This window comes from Dermacentor variabilis, unplaced genomic scaffold (assembly GCF_050947875.1).
Source record: "Dermacentor variabilis isolate Ectoservices unplaced genomic scaffold, ASM5094787v1 scaffold_12, whole genome shotgun sequence".
Taxonomy (NCBI): domain Eukaryota; kingdom Metazoa; phylum Arthropoda; class Arachnida; order Ixodida; family Ixodidae; genus Dermacentor; species Dermacentor variabilis.
In genome coordinates, this window is record NW_027460280.1 from 58772815 (window position 1) to 58792005 (window position 19191).

Genomic DNA, 19191 nt, shown 5'->3' on the forward strand with positions numbered 1-19191 from the left:
CAAGCAAGGCAGATGATTATCGTTGTGGCACAAATATACACCCGAAAGGGTGCAACTGTTTTAAGTGTAGGTAAAAAAAGCAAAAAAACACTATGAACTCCCACAACCAAATTTTCTGACCCCTAATGCAAACTTTGCTTTTGTACGCCTCAGTTTTTTATCGTTTCCCTACTTCCAACAATCTTCCAGTCGCCTCTAATCTCTATTGCGGACATGTACTTTTCCCGCTCACGGCAGAGTGGGGGTCAGTAGGCGCGCGTGTCGGCCGTGGTTACTCATGGCTGTAAGTGCGGCAGAGCGCATACACAGCCGCGCACCCTGCTTTAGAAGACTGTGCGTGCCGAGACTGCGTGGCACAATGTAAGCTGTCTTACAGCGCATTTAATATTGAAGGTAGCATAATCTCGAGTTCCGGTGACCCGTTGTAGCGAGAGGCAGACGAAGCATTAGCTCCCCGCTGTCGACGCTTTTCCCGATGGCGTCGTCCTAGTGCGGGCAACGCTATCAGCCGCGGAGGCGGAGTCATGCGAAAGCGTGGCTGGCATCACTTAATTCGTACCGCCGAGAAGATTTAGTCTACGCACGTGGCATGAAACCGTATCATTCGTCGCCAACTCCCAAATTTATCAAAATGAATTGTTTTCCCATTCAAATTTGCTTTTTCTCGACTGTCCGTTAATTCCGAAAATTTTGCGGCCCCTTCCCACGCAAGAAAAAATCTATCGGCGACTGTACTTATGTGCATAGACCAGCAGAACGAAATTTAGATATAACCAAGCAAATTGCCAATTTTACCGACTTCGTTATATCGAGGTTTAACTGTACATATTTTGCAATATGCTAGAATCTAGCCTACTTGCCCATGCACTGAAACCAAGGTTTTCCTGATACATGCTGGAGTTACGCTGCAACAAGCTTTTTTTTTTTTTTTTTTTGCAAGAGCAGTACACTGTCTTAAAGCAGCGGTGTGCCTAGAGCAGCCTTCAACACTCATGAAGAAGCAACTTGCTGTTATGTTACCTCACTCTGCCCAGCTGTATGTGTCACATGTTGGCATAGGCATGCACAGCACAACGCAAGTTCACATGGCGAATTTCACTTGAGAGAGACATTTCACAAAAATGGCTTTTCTGCTTTGGTCACACTGCCCGCAAATACTGAAACACATTGCAGTTTACACAAGTGATCCTTATGTAATGACCTGTAAAGGGCCTTTAAGGGTAAAGTAAATAATTATGAAGTAGCCCTAGGTGCACCAGTGAGTAGCTGTGTCTCTAAACATGCAACATTTCCACATCAACTTTGCCATTTCCATGAAAACATAACTCAGCCTTGGTTCAGGAACAATCCCTGCATTTGATGCAAATATCAAGTAGTTCGTACTTTTCAATACATGATCAACACTTTCAACATATATTTATACGTACATGTATGCACATGTATATTTACACACACTCTATGTGAACACAGAAGCACCTGCACCAGGTAAAGAACATCCTGGAGCCACAAATGTTCAACTCATAAAAGAAGTCACCTACCGGCAACATCATTTATTTACAATCAAAATGCTACAACTTTTTGCTTCCTAAAGCAGCTTTGGAATGCAGGCAAATATCTCATCAAGGTGATCACTTCAAACAAATTTGCTAGCAGAGCCCATACTAAATAAATACCCCTCAAAGTCTGAAGCTGCCGATAGAAGAGGTCCACTGATAAGTTTTCACCAACACTCAGGGCTCCTGCCATGAACTATGGGCACTGGCGAACAGCAATTGCACCTTGAGTGAAAAGTTTGCGTCATCATTCAAAACAAACTTTCCTAGGAGTGACAACATGATGCAGCATCACCTGCACAGACATCACACACATGCACTCACATGGTGTGGACACACTCACAGCACAGATGCAGCTGATAACCAATTTTTTTTTTTTTTGGTAAACAACAAAAACATTGACCATGCTCCAGCACACAAACAGGACAAACCTGCAGAGTCTTGGTTCGAAAACCAACGCACGATCACTGCAGCATGCGACAAAGCAGAACAGTTGCCACAGCTGCAGAGAGTAGTCATGTACACCCCACCCTTGTTTTTCAGCAACTGCCTACTCGTCCACATTCTCAGCAGGGAACAGCGATCCCATACAGCTGCTTCACTTCCACAGCATTAGGATACCAAGATGGAAGGTTCGAACAAAAGAAAAAAAAAGTCGTGGTTGAAAGCAGGTTGTGGAGCGCACTCCACCATGTGTCCAGGCAAGCCTAGTAATACTTTGTCACTCACGCCAGAAGCAACACCCAAAAGCCAGATGGTTAGGAAGCTGCTGTATCTACAGTGGCCTACAATGAACACCATCAAGGACAGCATCTCTCTTGATAAGCTCTGAGCATCAATGGGACCAATGATGGTACTTTGCTTGCTGCTGCACACAACACACAGCTGTCCACATCATACCAGCACCACACCTGTCACGGAACTATCACAAAGCAAAAAGTCCGATCCCCACAGGTTTAGCGTTAGAAGGAGCTTCCTTGGTGCCATAACCAAGGCTGGCAGGGACAGTCAATAACCATGGCAAACAACAACACAAAGAGGAAGAAGACCTGGCTTTTTGGAGGACAGCCCACATAACACCCAAAAGCTTCACATGGCCAAGCAGAGGTAGAAGCCATGCATGGCTGGAGGGTCCAGTAGAGAAACAGCCAGGACCTCAGGAGTCGCCTTCCCCAGGGGACGGTGGATGTCACTTGTTTACATAGGTGTAGGTGCGAGGTGGCAAGGGAGATGATGCAGCCTCCGATGGCAGGTGTAGAAAGTCCCAGATGAGGATGGTGTCATCATGAGATGATGATACAATTTGAAAGTCGTCAAACTGCAGCCGGAACACTCGGCCACTGTGCTCCTGCAAGGCAGGCACAGATATCATTAAGTACTGCTCAGCATATGCATAGATAGCTCAGCTTACCACAAGAGTGCGCAAGCAGAGTGTTCCTGCAGGTGCTCGAGGGTCCAGGGCTGCTGCTAGGTCCCACACTTTGATCTTGCCATCATAGGCACCGGACACTATGCGCTTGGTGTCAAAGCGGATGCAGCGCACCAGTTCTTCATGGCCTTCAAGCACACGCAGGCAAGCACCACATTCAATGTCCCACAGCCTGCAGAGTAGACATCAGCAATGATTTCCTTGGGCACAAGAAAGGCTGCCACAGCACCTCACCTGATAGTGTTGTCAGAGCTGCCAGAAACCACAAGCCTATCTCGATACTGCAGGCAGGCAATCCCACGCTTGTGGCCATTGAGGGTTCGTACGAACTCACAGTTTGGTGTTCCCCAAACTTTGATAGTGCGATCTCCTGAAGCAGACACCACATAGCGTTCATCAAAGTCCACTACATTCACTGCAGCTCGGTGGCCAACGAGCACCCGCCGCAAGTTGATCTCACGAGGGGCCACCATGTCCCAGACAGCAATGGAACGATCCTGCGAAGAAATGCAGTTCCAAGATAATTACAAACTCCCTCTGCCACTACAAAGCTACAGGTGAATTGGTAAGCTGGAAGCATGGTTTATGAATGCACATATTTCTTGCTAATAGGCATGTACACTTGCTTCTTCCAGTTCTTGGTGCACATTTCCATTCACTAAATGCCAGCTGGCAAACCCAGGATTAATGAAGATATGTTAACTGATGAGTAGCGCCATCACCAAAAGCAAGCTTTACACATGGCCTTCACATCAGGCATGAGGCTAATAAACTGCACATTGTCCCAACCATTCTTGGTGGTTGTCTGCAACGGAAGTGGGTGAAACTTAACATAATAGATGAAGAGCTTCAGTATGCTCGATCAGTTGGCCCAACCATGCACTTCATTTCGGAGCAATATAGCACCTGATTCAGTGTAGACTTAGACACTAGATAGAATTGCACTGCATTGCATTCTAACAGAGTCAAAAACTGAACTTGGCAAGTTTTAAGAACTCATAGCGAGCCCCGGCAGCCGAAATAATTTTTTAAAATATTACTCTGAAATCTATGAAATCCCACTGACGTACTGGCACTAGCGTTTCAGTGCAAAATTTGAAGAATCGAACTTTTACCTTCATTTGTCCAGTAACCTACCTATTACTGCAAAATTAATGAAAGTACACTTCTGAAAGACTATGTTATTGGTCTTAACTGATTGTTTTTCTGTTTCGCGTCTCTTCAAATACTGCCAAATGAAGCAGTGATTTGCTTAGGATATTCTTTCTCCCTTTTTTTATTTGATCAGCCAGACAATAAATTGATTCCATTGCTCCCATCGACCTATCCCATCTAGGTCAAATTAACCCTTTGACGGTCGATGACGTAAATATACAGCACCGCGAACAAGTCCAAAAATGGTTGATGCCGTGTATGTACGGCACTGTCTGTACGTTTAAAAAGCATGCCAATTTCCTAACTTTTTTCCGTCACTTGCTGCCACTATGTGGGGATACAGGGAATTTTTTCGCCCGTCTATCTCTCTTGGTTTTCGTTGCATGGTTTGTTTTAGCGCTAGTTTGCTCCCACGCGTGTATATACTACCGCTCGCGCATTGGCGCGCACGCTGGCAAGCGGCCGTTTGGATTTTGTTTCGCGGGCGCTTTCGGCTTTTTGAGCTTGCGAAACTGATGGCTATCTCGTTCCTAATCGCTCGTGGGCGACCGCTTGTTTCTCGCTCGTTTAGTGCTCACAGGGGTGCGCATAGGAAGGATGCCGCCTTGCATGCGTTTCCGTTTTTCTCTTTTTTTAAAAAACTGGCGAAAACTAACTACCCTAGCTGGTTGGCGATAAGATGAAGATTAGTGGAAGTTTGTCACACGTGTTGCTTTTTTTGATGGGCACACAACCAGTTCTCTTGAGTGCGTGCACCTACGCAGCTCGATTACGCTATGGACGTACGTATTAGTGTAAGAGCAGGAAAATTTGAGGCTTGCGAAATATTCTCGTGCGCGTATTTTCGAAGCCTTGAACTAAGTGCATAAAAATGCATAGACTTTTTAATTCTGATAAGTTCATTTCCTTTTTTATTGTTATTCATGAATGAAGAGTGCACATATACAAAGATTTTTTTTTCTCACTTTACGGTCACCCTAGAAAAATTACGGTAAATTTTTTTCAAAAGAAGTCCCTAAGAAGAATCGGAATCTGCAATAAAAAAAAAAAATTGACGCTGGATGGTCGCATATGGCGAAAAAAAACCGACCCTCAAAGGGTTAATAGAAGTACCTGTTTGTTGTTTACTATAGTGAAATTTCACTGCATTTGGTTAGTGCAGAGTTTAGATAACTTACTTTTGAGCAGGTGACCATCATGCCATTGTTGAAGCGCAGATGGAGCACAGCCTCACAGTGGTGGATCAAGGTATTAACCATTTCACCTGTCTTCACATCCCAAACCCTGCAAAGCAACATTACCACAGTTGACTCCTGTTAATCCCCAACACAAATTTGGTTCAGGTTATCTTATGTTTGAATGAAAAGAAGTGCAGCGTGCATGGGTTCCTTCTGGTACTTCTAAAGCTCTACCTTAAAGGCAGATCAATTAAGTTGTGTTGAATAAACAAAAGTGAGTGGAAAAAGGTTCCATTGTATTTGTGGGGTCAAGAACTAAGCAACGCTAGAACACATTTGACATCAACATATTTTCCATGTCATATTTTAGTGTGGTGTGACTGATGAGCAGAGCACTGCTGCACAATTCTTTCCAGTACTTTCCACGCCAACAACTCTGGTGGCTTTCACTGGGTTGTAGGCTTAGGAATTCCAAGAATTATCCCTATCTTAGAAATGGAGTGAGAATGGTCAATTCATGGAGTAGGGTGCAACAGATGAAATTGGATTTGGAGCAACTTTTCGAGCAAGAAAAATAAAAATTTGGGGCAGGCTATGTGGTAAGGAAACTCCATTTTGAGGCACCAAATTCTGATAGTGGAGCAGTTTAACAGAGAAAGAATTATGCAGAAACCATCAAAGATGATTGTCAATGTAAGCGAATAGCCCGAACAAACGAGCAAACAACAGTCCCCCCCACCACTCTTCCCAACTCGGTTGCCAGAGAGCCTTTTCCTTTGGCGTGTTTCCTTGCTTTCCTTCCCCCCAAGTCCGACTAGTCTTTTACTACTGACCCACAATGAAAATGGGTGGAAGAGTCAAGGAAAGCTAGTCGCTTTAAGAGCTGCGCTGCAATCAGAAAGCAGCATTGCAAAAGCAACTCTCTGGGTCCCAAAAAGCAAGCACGCCCACACTACGAGTACACTCTACCCTCGCCTTTCCGTTGCTGCGCCTTTGCGCCTGGGTTGGCTTGGCGACATCTGAAAAACGAATGATGATGATGACACTGCATGTTGTGAACATAGTTTATCCTACTAAATTTAGTGCAACTGAACTTTCACAGCTAGTCGGAGCATTTTGCCGCAGTGTGGCTTAATTTCAACAAATTTCATACTCTCAGCACAGCTTGGCGCAGAACTATGCAAGTGTATCAAAATGCCGCAATTGGTACAGCTGTTGCACCCTTGATGGTGAAATATCCCAAAGCAACACCGGAGTTGTGGAAGACGCCATAATGGAGGGCTTCAGGTTACTTTCAAGCCCCCGAGAATTTTAAAATTGTGGGGGTTAAACATTCTGAAACTGCACAGCGAGTGGTGAAGGACGTCATAAAGGAGGGCTCCAGATCAACTTTTGACAACCTGGAGTTCTTTGAAGTGCACACAAGTGGTCTTATGCTTTTCATACTAAGGGCTGAGAGGACCGAATACAGAGGTGTTGAAAGTGAGAGAATTACACAACGTTTTGTAAGATTTCAGCTCTTCAGCCGACATATATATTTTTTTTAAATTGGGCAGATATCTAACAGCATTTATGTTGAACAGACCTTTTCTATGACCAACTCTTGCAGGGGTCAGCCTTTCAGATGTCAACCAATCAGCATATGTTATAATGCACCTTCCTGACTGGACATCACTTGCTCTGAATATTAATCACCCTTTGATAATGTACAGTATTTACACGATTGTAAGTCGACCATTTTTCTTAAAATTGAAAATCTGAAGTGGGGGGGTCGACTTACAATCGAAACCAAAACATGGCACCGCCAAAAAAGCGAGACCAACAGGAGCTACAACGCAGTTACAATTTTATGTTTGCTCTATAGCCCTGCCCATAGCTTTTCGCTACCCCGCGTGTTTGTTCGCTTTCGGAAAGGCTTTTTCAACATTTTTGAGAGTTTTACAGTGCACACAACACTCATTGGGGTGGGGGGTCGATAGTTGATGGAAGCGCCGCCGTTCCATTCGCCGCGGCACCCTAAGAACGGCGGCGCTTGCAGGGACTATCAGTTCATGGAAGAGCAGACACCACTCGCAGGTTTCTCTTTCCCTGTTGGGCTTAGCTTTCTCTATAGTTTGACGAAAGGCATTGGTTTGATGCGTTCCACTTGACTGCCGGCTACGTGCTATCCGCATGTGTGCTCCAGGCCCACTAATCATTCGGCACTCATTCACAGCAGCGTTCGAGAGGGCTGCCATCCTTTATGCCGAAGAAACAAATCGCTGCGCAGTGGGCCGCAAGTTCAATGTTTCTGAACGGGTGGTGCGAGAGTGGCAACTACAGCGAAGCGAAATTTTTACCTGTGACGGCAAGTGAGGAATTTCCCACAAGCCGAAGTCTGGACGCCTTCCGGAGCTGTAGGCTAAGCTTGCGGCGTACGTCGCTGAAATATGTGATCGGTTCCTGCCAATGAAGTGTGACATGGTCATGAAACAAGCTCGGATCTTCGCCTTTTAAGGACCTGCTCCGCCGTGCGTACGAGTGGCTGGCGGCAGAAAACCGCAAAATTACGCCAACCGGTCCTGTCAAAAGAGCCTCCCTGAGGGCTGCGTGTGGTTGGGTGGGTGCATTCGGCATGGGCTGTTGTTCTACAAGATGCCATGGTGCGGTTGTTTTCCAAATGTGAAATTTCGCTGGACGACGACACGCTGTGGGACCGCAGCAACGATGACGATGGCAGCACTAGTGAAGACGAGTAGTCCAGTGACTATGTCAGCTACTAATAAATTTTCTTTATCGAATGCGCCCTCGGGTATGCTCTCTTTTGTTTTTCCTGTCACGCGATATGGGGGGGGGAGGGGTCGACTTACATTCGAGTCGACTTACAATATTGTAAATAGGGTAACTTTTCTTATGTCCTTTTTCCCTGAAGAAAAAAAAAAAAAGAATCAAAATACTTTTTTCTGTGCAGCAGAGGAACATTTTTTTTTAAGGTGAGACATGTTATGCCATAGAAAACAAATTTGCTCAACTTGTTAACTTGTCATCGCCAGGTTGACTGAACGAAGTGTGGATTAGTAGAAATGCAGGCATCGCTTGAATGCACAATCATTCCCGAAAAAAAAAAAAAGTTTTTTTTTTTAACCTGCACGTTGAAACTGTTTTATAGTTCATTGCAGCTATCGGCGTTAGTTTCATTCAATTTTGTACATGAATGCTACAAAGAAACAGCGCCACGCAGTAGACCTGTAAAAAAATTTTTTTTTTACACGTACAAATGTAAAACTTTTTCAAATGCAACGGCACAAATAATGTGAAAACTTCCAAACGGCATCTTAAACACATTGAGCCCAGAAATTTCTATCTTGCTAGAAGATGTACCTCTCATATTGATGCCGCTATCAGACATATCACCGATTCTACTTACAACTACAGTGCCCACAACCCTCAATCTGCTATTCCGATGTTCCGAGGCCGCTGTTTTCTCTTGCTGCACCATATTACGCTTTTGGGGGAGAAGTTTCGGAATCCCACGTTGTGCTGACTTGTGATGACACACATGCACAGACGCGTGGAGAGCAGGGTTACTTTTGTTTGTATTGTGTTATTCATTGCTCCCTGCTTCACATGATTCTATGCTTGAGACAGGCAAAAAGAAAAAAGAAAGACAACACAAAATCTCAAATGAAGCTGGACTAACTTAAAATCTTTATACCTTTTTAATGGCGCATCAATCTCGCCAACAAGATACATTGGCTGCGGAGGCAGTGGCGCGCCTATCAGTTTACGGTGACGGCGTTGCGCCGACGTCTCGGCGTACACCTCTAGGCCTGACTGGAGAGAGACGCATTTGCGCCTGGCCAGGCATGGCCAACGCCTCCAGTGCAGGTCGCTTCTCTCTCTTTCTCAAGACCTTCAAGATAAAACGCGGACGCGGTGCTGCATGTTTTTTTTCTCTCTCTTTTATTTATGTTACACCTCGGAAGCTATGCTCTTTCTCTACGAGGTGTTCTGCCAAGCAGCACAAGGTAATGTCTGAAACATGGCTGCCGTGATGTGTATCGGCTCTCGCAGTACCAAAAAGCATGGCCTTTGAGAATTGTGGCTATTACTAAAAGGAAAGCATTGCTGGGATACGTGTTTGAAGCCCACCTATACGTATAGTGGAACTCGGCAGCGTGCAGCCGGTGCAGCTACAAAAGTACAACGGAGATCAACGCCGAGGCAGGTTGTGGTGCGTTTCGCAAGTGCTTTTTAGAGCGCAGCTCTCGTTCCTGCCAGAAGCGTCGGTGGCGCAAAGGCACGTTTATAGTCCCGACATTTTAGGCGCGTACCGCTTGCAGCCAGTTGCGCTACACCACTTGCGCCAGCTGAAATGCCATCCCCGCAGACGTTGACGCCCGTGCCGTCGGCTGCTCTCTTCGAAGCATGCGCAGAACAATCCCCAACCCTTGTGTCACTTTGAAAACTTTAAACGACTGTCTGCAAATGTTGCCGAAGCAGCATTTTTCTTGCGATAAAAATTACATGGACACTCCAGGCACATTTCTGCCGTTGGCGGCGCCATGAGGTTCCCTATAAAATCCAAGGGCGCTAAATCGTCGCCGCGCGCCATATGCTGTATGTGCGAGCAAAAGCGCGCGAGGGTGAGCCGGTGAACAAGGCTCAACCTCGTGTGCGCGAGGCACGGGGGCGAGGTATATTCTTCTCCGACGGCTGTTGCTTACGGTGCAGCTTGTGCAGGCGTCGTATCTTGAAAGTGATCTGCGACATGGTCAAGGTGTGTGCCCACACAGGCCTCATCTTCGAAGCGATCTGCGACGTTTGCAGAGTGCGTGTAGTGCCGGTAGCTTCATATGCGATGTGCTTTCTATGTTTCGTTCGCGTCGAAGCAAGAGATGTACGAAGGTCAATTCACTCGTTGCTGCAGCCATGATTCCTCACTCCAGCGTTGTAACAGCGAGTTTCCGCAGTCATCGAGCGAGATGTGTTTATGTTTACTTGTGTGCATGAGACACTGCGATTCTTTATTCAGTTAGTAAGCAAACGTTTACAAGCTTATATGGCCGATAAAACTGCTATCCTTACTTCATATAGCTATTTACTAATTTGCTATAGCAATCAATGCTTTAGGGCGAAACTGCAACTTTTTTTCCTTCTCTGTGCCATGCATTGTGGGTTGGCGCAGTCGGCGCGACAAACGCGCGGATGGAGCAAAAGCCATCTCGATGTCGGGCACGTCGGATTGCGTTGGCCGCGTCCAATTACGTTGGCTGCACCAGTGCTTCGAACTATAGCTGCAACAGAACTGCTTGTTGGCCTAGTTGGTGCTTGCTAAAAGACGTTTTTTGCCGCAATTGAACACTCACAAAAGAAAGACACATAAAGCCGCCCGTGTTGTCTTTATGTGTCTTTCTTTTGTGAGTGTTCAATTGCCGCAAAAAACATGTCTTTTCGAACTATAGACTTTTACGCCAATGTGACGTAGCGTGTGAGCGTGTGGACTCACGCTGCGTTGAAATATATATACGCGCCTTAACCAAGCGATTTTTTTCTCCGACTTTCATTAGTCAGAATTTTGTTTAATTTGAATTTTCATAGCATCTCCGCAGGATTCGAATTGATGAGCTTTTACTGTACACAAGTGTTCTTGTATCCTGTCCATGTCAGAATGCAGCTGGATATGCCCGAGAATGGGATACACTTAAGCCTTTATTGCATAAACAAGAGCACTAAACCAAAGTGAAAAACCAACTTAGGCATCGTGTAGATGGCTGTCTGAGATTCAAAAGACCCCCCCCACCACCCACTTCCTTCACCAAATTACTTTGTGGTCAGTATTGTACACTATTACTGCCTGCAATGCCCAGCTTTGTTAAAGAAACAGTGGTGATTCCAAAATGCTGTCCATGGTCAACCAGCTGAGAACATGACCCCAAGTGCTCAAACTAGCAAACGAAGCAGTGCCACATTGGCAAGAGGTTCAAGCGTGTAATGTGTACAATTGTAGATAAATGTTAGATATTTATGAAACAATTTTTTAAGCTTCTTTTACCAAATCTTCCCCATTGAATGACTTAAAAATGACCCCCCCCCCAATTACATATTTTGCAATGCCTCACATATTTCAAATTAACAACACTCAAAATGGCAGGAAACTATTAAGAGAAACTTATGCTGCTTCCCGGCTGCATTATTGCACTGAAAAAAGAAGTCATTTGTCAATGAAGAGGCAGAAAAAACTTACCGGACAGTAGAATCACTGGACCCAGATATTATCACTTTGTCATCATACTGCAGGCATAGTACAGAGCCTGTGTGACCTGTTAGCACCTGTAGAGGAACACACACAGCCAAAAATGTAAGACATAGTATACAACTTTCACAATGAAGGATTATCTTACCTTGACACATTGCAAGGATGCCCTGTCCCAAATCTTGATTGTGTTATCTCGGAGGCCAGACACAATCTTAGTGTCATCATATTGTAGGCAGTAGACACCTTTGGAATTCTCAGAGCGGCAGTTTATACGTTGAAGGTTGTGCCTTCCACACCTCCAGTTGTTCTCTATGCTCTCAATGTCTTGGATGATGCGTGGGTACAAACGCCTAGAAAACACAATAAAAGACAGCAAATTAGTGTCAGAAGCAATTTTATCATGCATAAACACACAGGCTCCTGAAGTCGAATACACCTACCTGTAAAACATGTGGTCAGGGTGTGGCTCGCCTGGCGGTGGCTTGAACAGGTACTGCATCCAACCCCTCCTCTCAGCCAGGCCACGCCACAGGGGATCCGTAGAAACACGTCGTTCCATCAGCTTGCGCCACAGGCCACCCTCAGCCACAACACGGCGCCACTCTCTGTGACCACCATTGCACAGGCAAGAGGCTTGAGCAGTTTTAACACCTCATGGCAACACTTAAGAAATGAAGAGAACAGTACTTAGCTCCAAACACATTATTATAATGTCGGGAAAAGCAAGAATGTTTGGGGCTCGCTGGTATTTAATGGCTAACCATAACCCAAAAGCACAAAGGTCAGATGGAGCAGGAACTGCATTGTAGGTTGATCACTTTCAGCGGACTGTGGTTGGCTAAGCCAGTGGGCCAAACACCTATCACTCCAGTGAAGCTTCGTAGTGAATGCTAAATTATGAAAAAGTGAAGGAGCCTCCAAAAGTGATCAATCGCGAATACTACCCCCAGAGGTATCGAACTTAGGTTGTGTTTTTAGAGAAATATATATACATGCCAATATGGCCACTTTCGCATACTCTGCTGCATCAATTCTCACCATGGACGGGCACTATTCGAAGCTCTTATACATGGCATGCTGTACACATGCCACAAACAGTGCCCTGTTACATCTCAATACGGCGATGAGTATTCCTCACATGAGGCAGTCCTTCCATCAGCGTGCGCCCAGACGACGCTGGGGCCCGACACAGAGCTCTCTTAGAGGTAACAACCATGAAGATCGCTCTACCTGAACCTTATTCTGATAGGCTGAACTAATCGATGAAAGGGGCCACCGTCAAAGGCTACTGGAACAGAGTCAACCTCAGATTCCCAGATTGCTACGTGCTTGCGCCATATGCAGAGGCGAAAGTGCAACATAGGAGGCAGAGCCTGGCGAAACAGCGCGATAGCATGGAAGAGACAATTGTGATTGGCCAAAATATAGTCATCAGATTCTCTAGTTTAGTCTCCTAGGGAAGACGACAGTTTTTAAAAGTGGCGACTTTCAGTGCAGTGAGAAGGGCTGACGAGTCCTCATGTAAACTCAGACATTTCATATGCTCCTACATGGAATGGCCTTCCGTATCTGGAGCCAGTGTAAGCAATGTAAAAAAAAAAAAAAAAGAAAAAAAAAACTTTTTCCTTAATTTTTACTACCGCACATACTCATCAATGTGCCTGGAGGATTCCTGGCCTAAATGCACTCTCAGCCGCAACAGCCCTATTTCTCAAACGTTCTTTGAATCCCTTCTAGGTCAGCATTCTAAACTGCCAGGGCTGTAGCTGTTTGAAACCCAATAGCTTGCTGAACACATGCATCCAGCATCAGGGAAGACTTGCAAATCTCTCACGGTGGCCTGGAAAGCCTGGAACGCGAGTCACTGGCGCATGTGGTCAGTCACCTGTCGCAGGCTGTGCCCCTCAGCTTTGTGGAACAATGCCACTTTCCAAAGCAGTGACATGTGCCTAACTTTGGGGCATTTTACCTGTGTATATTTGCGCACCAGAAAAGGCAAAAAGACTAATTAACAACATGCACCAAAAAATGGCCGTTGAAAATGATTTTCAAGTGCAAAGCCGCATGTTCCATGAAATCAGGTGACGATGCAAAGTCTTATGTGGCAGTAAATAGTAGCCAAATGATGCCATCTGTGCCTATAGTGCCTCCAGTTCTGCCTTTGCAGCCTCAAAATTTACTTTTGACTTTATTTATCAGCTGTTTCATACTTCCTATTGCACCCTGATTACCACTGCTAGAGCTTATAAAAAAGAGGAACGACTTTTACAATGATAGTAGCAATTTCATACTAAGCCCTTTCCTCACTGGGACAAGAAATGAAAGAAGCAGATTGAGCGCTGAACTTGTAAGAAGTTTATTTTCGTCAACTCACTGCATGTATAGCCAGGCAAGCAAGCAAGCAAAGAAAAAGAAAACAGCACACTGAAACATTTCTCATCCGCGATTGATATGAATACCTAAGAAGGATAGCTCTTTTCCTGTGAAGGCAACAGCCCGGCTGATGCACTGTGCACTTGCACAGGCAATCTCTGCTGTTTCCGCAATTTCCCTTATCAGTTCTAACTGGCGTTTGAATATAATCACTAAATTTTCTAAGTCTAGTTTACAGCCCCCATTGCAGCACAGCAAGGTGCCTTGGAATGCGCAGTGAACCTTGTTTGAGTGCTCTCAAAGCCTATCAATAATACATTGGCCTATCTGGCTGATGTAGACCTTTCTCATGACAGCAGTTTCTTTTATACTACTGATTGGTCGCACCGCGTGAACAGCTGTCTGTGCTTCGTTGTACATGTACGGCTATTTTATGAGGCCAGATTTGTTTGTTTGCACAGTGAAACTAGCGTTCTCGGAGCAAAAAACCACAATGCAAGCACTCTGTCCAATCTTTAGTTAATGCGAAATGCCATGCATATATGGAATCAGTCAGAATGCTTTACCAACAAGCCCAATTTTCAACTCTGTGCCTTTGCTCTCGCTGTGAACTCACTTCCAAAACCGTGGTCATTGGCACATTTCTTTTATCTGCTTGAAAAGTTAATCTAAATGTACCAATTTTGACACGGCAAGAAAATCTATAAATGTATCTATAGTCTGAAATTGCAAATTTTTACACCATGTCTCCCCTTAAAACCATGTCAACATATTTTTGCTCTTTGCCATATCCAGAAGCCCATACAGTGCCTGGTATTCTCATCCAAAATGCTGTTCCATGCTGCTGTACCACTAATGTGAGGCCGAAATGGTGAAATAAGGCAATGTGAAGAGGAGGGGGGGGGGGGGGGGCGACAACTGTGTAGTTATGCTGCTACACTTATATGGACACGTGTATATGAAGAGAAACATTGCTCACATAAAAAAGTGAACATACTGATAAGCTTCACAATTATTCTTAAAGGTGACACTCAGAAAAATGGAATGAAAAAGACTGTAAAGCCCAAAAAGTGAATGAATTCGCAATACCACCATGCATATGTCAATACTATATGGTGAGACATTTGGATGAGTAACAAAAGCTGCTGGTATGTGTTGTAGCTGCAACTCAAACTAACAGTACTCCATAAAAATAAACCAGGTCAAGATGTAGTTCTGCTATAAAACTGATTACGTACCAGACCTCCCAAAAGGGATGATACTAAATGTAATGTCTTTAATACTGGCTTTAGCTGCCAAGTGGCACATTGTGCACCTGACAGCTGTAATACTTACTACTACTTTTATTATGTACCAACCACAAGCTTGCTCCCTGCAGGAATCCCCTGCAGATGGGGCAAATGGACCCATTTCATAATAGGTTTGCTGCATGGCAGTTTGCAATGAGGGGGTACAAGCACTGTTTTCTCGTGTCATGACATGGGAAATGTAGGTGTGCCTCTCTTGATGGAACCATGGGCAAGCTGTTTTTCTTGTCATATGACACCAAAAATGTAGGCGTGGCTCTCTTGATGAAACCATACACAAGACAAGCTCCAGCATGTGCAGCTGGCACCTTACCTTCAATTGAACCACGATCAGTACCACCATTAGTTGGCCAAATGTGAAATGCAGATAAGTGCACTTGCAAATTAGGAAGGAGGTTTCTATTGCTGCAACTATATACAAACAAAAGAGAACTGGTTGCCATGTGCAATTTGCACAGCTGTGGTGGCATTAACAGGATGGCACTTCCACAACCCCTAGAACAAGGGAATATTCAAGTTGTCAAATGTAATTAGGACACATGAACAGATGGACTATAGCCTGAGTGAACAAAAATAATGAATTTGTTATTTGGCACAAATAAAGGTATTCTGCATTTTACTTGCGGTTTAGTTTTGTTATACAAAAGTGCATAGTCTATATTTCACATTTTCTGTCTAAACATAGAATCTGTTGTACAAATTTTCCTGTGTGTCGATCAGGTATGCTATAATAAGATTAATTTAATGAGGAGGCCAAAGAAACAACTTATGCAATTCTAATTCAAGGCATCATTGCATCAAGCACTACAAAGATAACACTAAAGCCCCCAACATGCCCCATTACATTGTCCCTATTCCCCCAGTTTTCAGATTACTGGTGTTAGTGCAAATGCTTTTAGGTGGAATTCAAGTGCCTCATTCTGAACACAAAACTATTTTTAAATACAGTTTCAATCAAGTAATGCAGCAGAAATCCTGACCTGCAGACAGCCTCAGCGGCACACAAGCTTCGCGCATCCAGGTATGACAGGATTGCTTCAGCAACATGGTCCAGCCTGAAGAAGTGTGGGGAGGGGGGGGAGGGGGAGAGAAAAAGCAATGAACATTCCAGCGAAGCTAGTTCACTAACATCAAAGACCAATGCGACTGCAGAATTACTGAACAGACAACAGTGAAGCTGTCTCATATTTAAGTCAAATTAGTACATTACATGATGCACTATGCCCCATGTACGCACACCTCTAGCTGCTCACGAGGGATATTACTTTAGCTAGAAATCTTTATTCTCCTGCTTAAACGGCAACAGTTTAACAGGGATATATTTATTTATTGTACAATTCTTTAGCTTGAAATCTGTTCCCCTGCTTAAACAGGAACATTCTCCTGTCTATGAACTTCGCTTTATCGAACCTTATGTGCCCCCGCAAAGCTTGCAATGTGTTGAAATTAAGCTGCCCAAACCATTCTCTACAGTGAGCTGGTGCCTGGCCCAATCGTAGTACAGGCCAGTCTGCCCTATGTACTCTTTTCCGCAACTTAATGGGACAAGATAAACTACCATCATGAGCACTCCGTAAACATGGTTGCATTCTTTGTAGAATGTGTGTTCGGAGTGCGTAGCGGGAGCAGTTTATCTTGTCCCATTAAGTTGTGGAAAAGAGTAAATAGGGCAGACCGGCCAGTGCTATGACGATCAGGCCAGACAGCACCACCTCAACATAAAGAATGGTTTTGGCAGCTTAATGGCAACACATTGCAAGCTTTGCGGGTGCTATCCCAGGATCAAACAAAGTTCATAGGCAGGGCGAGAGACGGAATGGAGAGGGGAGTAATAGAGGCAATTTACATAAAGAATAGAGGTGATGCCTGTATCAGCATGCCATCATTATTTCTTCAAGATAAGGAGCTGCGTGTTTCTCTACAACAGCTTATTTCTTTGAATAGCAAAGGCAGTTGTAAAAAAAAAAAAATGGTGCATATCTTTATCACGTCTTGGACTGTGCCACAAAAATAGTCTTTCCTGAGTGAAATAAAATCAGTCGGAAGTTGCTGCCTGTCCTATTATTTGTGTTCTTCGTCCTCGTTTAATTTGCGCCAAAAAGTTTGCTTTAATGATGAATCAATGCCAACAAGTACTTGAACAATCATATTTCTTGAAAGTTTCATGCCTATACAACTTTTAGTCTCGTTCTAGGAAACATTTCATACACCCCAGCGGGTATTAGTTTCACTATCAGAACTGATCATTTTAAACTACCATATTTTTACAATTTCAACTGTGCATCAATATTGTCACGTGGTCGTGACGTCAAAGAACACAGTAGCAATACTGTGAAAGGCAAAACTAGCTTTTATTGGGCGAACCTGTGCCCACAAAACAGGCTACACTTAAAGCACAACTAGAGCGGTGAACACAGCCAGCGATCGTCGAAAATGTGATTCTGAACGGGTCAAGCGCGTCGGCTTTTATAAATCAATCATCGAATGTTCCAGACTAATCGCTTGGACCCGCATGTCTTCCACAAAGTAGTACATTATTCACGTCGAGCACACATGCAATCAGTTTACACAACGTAGGGTCACAGACAGCGGATGGAACCATCGATAACATTCCAGAAACTTCCGATACACGCACGCACATCGTGCGCTGTGCGATAACATTTGTTAGGCGGTAAAATGTGTCGCCCGATAAAGACAAGTACACGTGTCAATACCCCCCTCTTAAAAAGCATCGACCCGATGCTGCAAACAAACGAAAGTCATAAAAAAAAGCACTTGTAGCAAAGAAAACAACAAAATAAGGAACAAAATAAGGAAGTTCGTCAGCGTGCGTAAAAGGGCTTCAGACGCACTATGTCGACCACTTCAGATCGTGCCTGGCGCCGCTGTGACTGCGAAATGCCGTCTGGCATGACCTCATAGTCCAGTTCGCCAACACGTCGGATGATCCTGTAGGGTCTGAAATAATGTCGCAATAGTTTTTCACTGAGTCCTCGTCGATGTATCGGTGTCCATACCCGAACACAGTCGCCGGGCTGGTACTCGACGAAGCGTCGTCGGAGGTTGTAGTGTCGGCTGTCGGTCCTCTGCTGGTTCTTGATCCGCAGGCGGGCAAGCTGTCGGGCTTCTTCGGCGCGCTGGAGATAGGTAGCGACGTCAAGATTCTCCTCGTCAGTGACGTGCGGCAGCATGGCGTCGAGCGTCGTCGTCGGGTTCCTGCCGTAAACCAGCTTAAACGGCGTGATCTGTGTTGTTTCTTGCACGGCCGTGTTGTAAGCGAATGTTACGTACGGCAGGATGGCATCCCAGGTCTTGTGTTCGACGTCGACGTTCATTGCTAGCATGTAGGCGAGGGTCTTATTCAGGCGCTCCGTAAGACCATTCGTCTGTGGGTGGTACGCCATTGTCCTCCTGTGCCTTGTCTGACTGTACTGAAGAATGGCTTGGGTGAGCTCCGCTGTAAAGGCCGTTCCTCTATCGGTAATGAGGACTTCTGGGGCGCCATGTCGCAGCAGAATGCTTCCAACGAAAAATTTTGCCCCTTCGGCTGCACTGCCTTTCGGCAGAGCTTTAGTTTCAGCGAAGCGGGTGAGGTAGTCCGTCGCCACGATGATCCACTTATTTGCGGACGTTGACGTCGGAAACAGTCCCAACGAATCCACCCGATCTGCTGAAAAGCTTTGGAAGGAGGCTTGATTGGCTGTAGTAATCCAGCTGGCCTTGTGGGTGGTGTCTTGTGTCGCTGACAGTCTCGGCATGTCTTGACATAACGGGCAACGTCGGCAGTTAGGCGCAGCCAGTAATAATAATAATAATAATATTTGGGGTTTTACGTGCCAAAACCACTTTCTGATTATGAGGCACGCCGTAGTGGAGGACTCCGGAAATTTTGACCACCTGGGGTTCTTTAACGTGCACCTAAATCTAAGCACACGGGTGTTTTCGCATTTCGCCCCCA

At 45.0% G+C, this 19191-nt stretch overlaps 1 protein-coding gene across 1 annotated transcript in view; it reads right to left on the reverse strand.

Annotated features, from left to right (window-relative positions):
* Positions 1–1510: 1510 nt before the first annotated feature.
* Positions 1511–19191, reverse strand: part of slmb (beta-transducin repeat containing E3 ubiquitin protein ligase slmb) — a 48287-nt gene continuing 30606 nt past the window's right edge. The window contains exons 3-10 of the mRNA XM_075676616.1: positions 16214–16288; positions 11994–12158; positions 11699–11903; positions 11542–11627; positions 5316–5421; positions 3217–3479; positions 2965–3154; positions 1511–2901 (exon numbers count right to left, since the gene is read on the reverse strand). Coding sequence (XP_075532731.1) covers positions 2743–2901; positions 2965–3154; positions 3217–3479; positions 5316–5421; positions 11542–11627; positions 11699–11903; positions 11994–12158; positions 16214–16288 — 1249 coding nt within the window. The 3' untranslated portion in view covers positions 1511–2742. The remainder of the gene's footprint in view (positions 2902–2964; positions 3155–3216; positions 3480–5315; positions 5422–11541; positions 11628–11698; positions 11904–11993; positions 12159–16213; positions 16289–19191) is intronic.